Below are 6,644 nucleotides of genomic sequence, written 5' to 3' on the forward strand. Positions count from 1 at the left end.
CTCGGCTCCTTGCAATCGCTCGCGGAAGTGGTCCCGCCTCCGCAACCCTCGCGGGGTCTCCGGGCGCCCTTCGGCGCCGGCAGACACGAGGGAGCACCGCCGTACTGGCACGCTGCTTGTCGCCGCAATGGTGCAGTTGTACAACTTGCACCCATTCGGGTCGCAGCAGGTAGTGCCCTGCAAGGTGGAGCCAGAGCGGTTCTGTGGCGGGGGCCCTGACGCGCTGTTCGTGGCGGCGGGCTGCAAGGTGGAGGCGTTCGCCGTGGCCGGCCAGGAGCTGTGCCAGCCGAGGTGCACCTTCTCCACGCTGGGCCGCGTGTTGCGCCTGGTTTACAGCGAGGCTGGTGAGTAATGACGGGGCCAGGAGGCACCTGAGCCCCTACCCCCTGTTTGGGGCCTCCTTCTTAGCGGACCAAGCGTCCTCGGCACCTCTGGGTGGGAAAGGGGCTTTGTGTTTCCGGGAACTTGCCGGATGGTCTCGCCTGGTGGCCCGGCTGGTTACTGAAAATACGCTTTGCCTTGCGGTTGTCGTGGCAAGCACAGATGAGAGCCTGCTTTTAGGGGGCGGGGATGCTGATTGCTCCCAGTTGCCTGGAGCCCTAGCCAGAAAGGCCGGTGGTTGAGTGGCTGGGTTCCACTCAAACCAGACACGTTAAACAATAACAACAAGAAAACAAAGAAAACAAAAACAAAAACCTTTTCGTATGGAAAATTTCAAACACATATATCTGATAAGGGATTAATATCCAGTATATGTAAAGAACTCTTGTAACTCAACAACGGAAAAACAGCTCAATTCAAAAATGGGGAAAGGATTTTAATAGACATTTCTCCAGTGTTCAACAGGCAAATGAAATCATTTTCAACATTACCAAGGAAATGCAAATAAAAAAGTGAGTAACTTGCAGAAGAGAAATTATACATTACTGGTAAACATAGAAAAAGATGGCTTTATTAGTGGTCTGGAAAATATAAATTATAATAACCATGAGAGTCTGTGTCCCCCTTCATATCAAGTCCATGCTAATGAGGATGTAGGAAAACAGACTTGTCAAATGGTGCTGCTGGCAACATGAATTTCTGATATGTAATTGTGATAGTAATCTGCCAGTATCTATTAAAATTTAAAATGTACCAGCCCTTTGGCCCAACATTCTCACTTTTGGGTGTCTATACCATTGAAACAGCCTTCCAGTAAATAAATATGTAGGTATAGGCCTATTATTACAGCATGAAGTATGGTAGTAAAAAAAACCAAACAAGTGAAAAACAACTGTGAATACTTGAATGTCTGTCAATAGGAGAATTGTTGAATAAATTATGGCACATGTATATATAGGATATTGTGCAGATATTGAAAAGAATGTTAACTATCCATGTATTGACCTGGAGGGAAAGATTTATTGGTAATTTTTAAAAGTTGTAGCTCTTTACATATATTTAGTGTGATTTCATTTTGGTAAAAAAACAACAACAACAACAAAACACTCTGTGATCTATTTAAATGAGATAATGATGTAGAAGGGCAACATGCCAGGCTACGGGTGTTAACATTGGCTCCTCATGGATTGGACTGCAGGGAAGAGATCATTTTGCTTTTCATTTCATATCCCTTTACCACTTGGATTTCTCACAACGAAAAGTAATTACAATTTTTTTTTAATTTAAAACATTTAGATCAACAATTAAGAGAAAATTAACTTGGATTTAAATTTTATTTCGTATGTACAGCTTTATCCTATTTCTCAGAGTTCACATGAAGATGTGAATTTGTGGGAAGGAAAGGGATTGTAGTTCTCACCTCAGAGTTCTTTAATTTATACCTAATCTAAACAGATTAATACTACTGAACTCTGTATATCATGAGAGCTTTGTTGGAGCTGTAGATTCAGAACTGTAGTAAACATTTAAAGCTAATATAAGGAATAAAATGTGAAATTTCTATGTAAGCATGAATAATTAATGGGTATCTTAAGACTTTTGAATGTAGAGAGATTGTATTTCAGAACCCAAATTCTTACTATCAGCTAAAATATACCTAAGGTCCTGTTACTTAGGGTTTTCTTCTAGTCAGTCTTTAATTCAACCATTCACATTAAGATTCATTAATAATTCCTTTTCATGAAGCAAGGTAAGTGGTTCTTAATGACAAATTTTAAGTGTAATCTTATTTCCTTTTCAGGAGACTATTTGGTAGCAATTGAAGAGAAAAACAAAGCTACATTTCTGCGTGCTTATGTGAACTGGAGAAGTAAAAGGATTGAGAACTCCCGAGTGTGTATCCGAATGGTTGGACATAATTTAGAGGCACCCTTCCGCGAAACCTTCAGAGACCAGATGTCTATTGTTGAAATGCCACTTTCTGAGGCTCCCTTGTGCATTTCCTGTTGCCCTGTGAAAGGAGACCTTCTTGTTGGCTGCACAAATAAATTAGTCTTATTTAGTTTGAAGTATCAGATTATTAATGAAGAATTCTCAGTATTGGATTTTGAACGTTCTTTAATTATACACATACATAATATCACTCCTGTTGAAATTTCTTTTTGTGTTAGCTATGTCGCTGTCATGTCAGACTTAGAAGTCTTAATCCTAAAATTGGAGTCAAATCCTAAAAATGGAGAGAGTTTTAACCACCATCCACATAAGACCAACAATCTGGCGAAACAGGCAGAAGGTAAATGATGAATTTAGCTTGCTTGCTTGTGTAAGTATAGAGAAAACACTTAACTTCTGGCAGTCTCTGAAGGGCTCTAGTATATCTATTGTCAAGCCACATTATTTATAGATTTAGTTATTCTTAAAACATGGGATTTGGGTTTATGATCTGGTTACTTGTGTCTTATTCTATAGCATGTACATGTATTTCAATAATATTTGTCAATAGAAATAATGGAACAACTACTGCTAGATGAGGAGTTTCTAGTCCCAGTTCTCATATTTACTACTTGAATACCCTTGGACTTGGAATATTGTTTCTGAGTTTCAGTTCAGTTTCCTCGTGTAAAATGGGGATGATAGTAATAATAAATCCTGTGTACTTCATCAGTTGTGAGGATAAATGAGCAAGTGCTAAGACTTCAAAACCATAGTGCCTTGTGAGGTGTGTGTGTGAATAAATAAATAAAATTATTACATGCCTATTGGTAGAGGGGATGTTGTGAAATCTAATTTTCATTCAAGTAGTATTTAAAGTTATTAAATTCTTTTTCTTAAATATTATTTTTTAAGGCATCAGTAATGAAACTTTGCAGTCTGAGTCAGATGATTTTGTTATTTGCCAAAAGCCCATGGAACTTCTTGGTGAAAAAAGTGAACAGTCTGGAATATCTATTACACTGGAATCAACGGGATTAGATGATGAAAAAATAAATTATTTCCATGTTCAGCACCTGCTCTATAGGTATTGGAAAGCTTTGATTCACCAGCATTTAATATATATTTACCTACTTAAAGTACATGGAAATTAGATCTCTCTCTCTCTCTCTTTTGAAACTCACAGACGTTTTGCTCCTGATATTTCATCCTATGTCTTATCTGATGACATTAAGTTGCATTCACTTCAGCTGCTACCCATTTACCAAACAGGTAAGTATGACAGTCATACTGTGCGGTAAGGTAAGAAAGGCTCTGGGCTGGGAGGGGAGACTGACATGGGTAATAGGTTAGGTTCTTCTACAGAACCTTGGACAAGTTCCTTAGCATATCCCTGTGAGCACTAGAAAGGGAAGTTGGGTCTGCTAGGAGAAGCCATGGAGAGGACATAATAGACAAAACCCATTTCCCTTTTTGAAAAATGATCACTAGACCCAAAAAGGGAAATCAGAGTACTATTATAGCTGAGGTTTATCTGGGTTCCAGCTGGGTATTTGGCAAAGCTTCTCATGATGGCCTTGTGAACTAGGTGAGGAAATGTGGACTGAAGGGAAATTTATCCAGAGCAGACTTTTTCAGCTTGCTGCACATTGGGCTTACTTGGATGCTTTTAAAAATAATGATGCTCAGGCTCTACATGCTGGAGATTCTGACATGTTCGGTTATGGAACCTGGATATTCGTATTTTTTAAAAGCTCAATAGGAGTGTAATGGGCAACCAAGACTGAGGATCAGCATTGGGTTCTGTGCTTAGTCCTGGCCTGCTTAACATCTTTAGATGTTGCCTAGAGAAAGATATAAATATTATTCTGATTAAAAGTGTTTATAACCTTCAGTTACTTTTTTGTTTCTTTTAGTAGATATTTATTGAGTACCTACTATGTTGAGTATTATGCTGAATACTAGGGAACCAGTAATGAGCAGAAGTAGGCAAAGTGCTTGCACTCATGGAGCTTGTTGTTTCATGGAGGAAGCAGACAGTTCATAATCGGTTAATCACAAAAAGGCTTCCATAGTTAGACACTGAAATGAGTGCTCTATGGGAAAAGAACCCTGCCTTGAAAGCCTATAACAAAAGATCCTGACCTTGTCTGGTGGTTAGGGCACGCTTCCTAAGAAGGAAGATCTGAAGAGTGAATTGGTGCTGGTTTGGGGATAGGGTTGGTACAGAAGCAACAGCAAAGGCTTTATGGCAGAGAGCGAGTCTTGTTTGAGGAACTGAGAGAAGTAAAAGTGGGAAGAGTCAAGCAAGGGAGAAGGGGTTGTGAGATGAGGTTTAAGACTTTGCAGGGCCCATAGCCATGTTAGAGGGCCAGCCAACACTGTATCCAGTGGCTTCTCATGACACGGGATAAAATCCAAAATTGTTTCTATGTTCTACCTGACCCTAATTCTAGGCTTATCTTGTCCCACTCACCCTGCTTACTGTTCTCCATCCATAACGCCTCTCTCTTTTCCTCAGCTATATCAGGTGCACTCTTGTATAAGACCTTTTGTTTACTCTTCCTGTGCTTAGAATGTGCTTCCCTCAGATCTTGCATGACTGGTATCTTTGAGTCACTCAACTCAGCTCAAATGTCACCTCACCATAGAGGACTTATGTGACCTCTTAATTTAAACTGTTCCTTCTCCACATACTGCAGAGTGTGTTTATTCACCACTCCAGTCTCCATTGCTAGAATGAATGCAGTTACCTTGTCTTGTGCACTGTATCCCTAGAACCTAGAACAGTGGCAGTTAGTCGTTATCTGAAGAATGTTTACTTAATAGGCAAATGAATGAATAAGTAGTGCATATTTGAGGTGGGCACTAATGGATGAGTAGAGCTTTTAGAAGATGGAGATTTTAGTGAGGCACTACATAAGGAGAACCAACATGTGTAGGGTATAAAAGCATCATGTGTGTTTGGAGATTAGCAAGCAGCCCTGTCTCACTGGAGCATCGATGTGCATAGGAAAGAAAAGGGAGAAAAACTGGAAAGGTTGCTTTGGGCCAATTGTAGGGAATGCAGAATTGGACTTTCTTCTGTTATTAATGGGTATCCTTGAAGAGTATCAATCAGAGCTATATTTTTTTTAAAAAAGTTTGATTATGAAAAGTTTCAAGCACTTAGATGTAGAGAAAATAGTGCAATAAATCCCATGTACTCATCACACAACTTCAACAGTGTTGCCTCATGACTAGTCCCTGCTCTGTGCCAAGTTATTTAGATGTGGAGTTTATACCATTTGAACCATGAATATTTCAGCATTTCAGTGTTTCTAAAAGAAAAAGATTCTTTTATTTAAACCCAAAATACCATTTTACTTTAAAAATTCATCGATATCAAATATCCAGTGTTCAAATTTCCCTGATTGTCTAAAATTTTTTTCTTTAATTCATTTAGATTGATTCCAAGTAAGGTTCATACATTGCAATTGTTTACTGTGTCTTTAAAGTCTCTTTTAACAGTAGGCTCTCCCTCCTTCTCTTTACTTTGCAATTTATTTAGCAAGAAACTGAACTAATACTGTAGAATTTCCCACAACCTGAACTTTGCTGATTGACTCCCCACAGTGTCATTTAATATGATCTCCTGTATTTCCCTGTGATTTGATAGGTCTGTCTAAAGCTGCACTGTTCATTATGGTAGCTAGCCAGCCATTAGCCACATATCGCTATTGAGCACTTGAAATGTGACTAGTCTAAATTGAGATATACTATAAATGTAAAATTCATACTAGATCTTAAAGACTTAGTACAAAAAACAGACTATAAAATACCTCAAATTTTTTTGTTGATTGTTGAAATGGTAATATTTTGGTTTTGTTGGGTAAATAGAATATATTATTAAAATATTGACAGTTTTTACTTATGTAAATGTGATTACTAGAAAACTTTAAATTACGTATGTGTCTCACATTACATTTTTTTTGACGGTGCTAGTATAGAATTAGGCTGGATCAGATTATTATTATTGTTATTATTACTACTATTACTTTGAGGCTAACACAAGTAGTGTTGAGTCTTTTGGAAGGTACATAGTATCTGGTTGACTCTTTTTGCGATGTTAATAGCCCTTAATGATTATTACCTAGATCAGTTCATTTATTAGGGGTTACAATATGGTGATATTCTAATTATATCACTCTCTTTTTATTTCTTACTGGCATTCTTTTATAAAGAGCAATTTCCCCTAAACAACTCTTTGGTTATCTACTGATTTACTTTTTTTGTATAAAAAAGTCAAGATATTACTTCCCTTTATTTACTGGTTTCATTTTTTTTTTTTT

General features: G+C 38.2%; 1 protein-coding gene across 6 annotated transcripts in view; it reads left to right on the top strand.

Moving 5' to 3' along the window:
• Positions 1 to 6,644, top strand: part of HPS3 (HPS3 biogenesis of lysosomal organelles complex 2 subunit 1) — a 30,671-nt gene continuing 24,027 nt past the window's right edge. For 3 of the 6 annotated variants that reach the window (XR_005651217.1, XR_005651216.1, XM_039855145.1), the window contains exons 1-4: positions 1 to 344; positions 2,183 to 2,674; positions 3,229 to 3,400; positions 3,500 to 3,585. Coding sequence is in view for 3 of the 6 variants with exons in the window: in XM_039855145.1 (XP_039711079.1) it covers positions 128 to 344; positions 2,183 to 2,674; positions 3,229 to 3,400; positions 3,500 to 3,585 (967 nt within the window). In the remaining 3 variants the exon portion in view is untranslated. Of the gene's footprint in view, positions 345 to 2,182; positions 2,675 to 3,228; positions 3,401 to 3,499; positions 3,586 to 6,644 lie in introns of those variants that run through there. The other 3 variants (XR_005651215.1, XM_039855143.1, XM_039855146.1) reach the window with 2 other exon arrangements.

The sequence above is a fragment of the Pteropus medius genome, unplaced genomic scaffold (genome assembly GCF_902729225.1).
Source record: "Pteropus medius unplaced genomic scaffold, Ma_sr-lr_union100, whole genome shotgun sequence".
Classification (NCBI taxonomy): Eukaryota; Metazoa; Chordata; class Mammalia; order Chiroptera; family Pteropodidae; genus Pteropus; species Pteropus medius.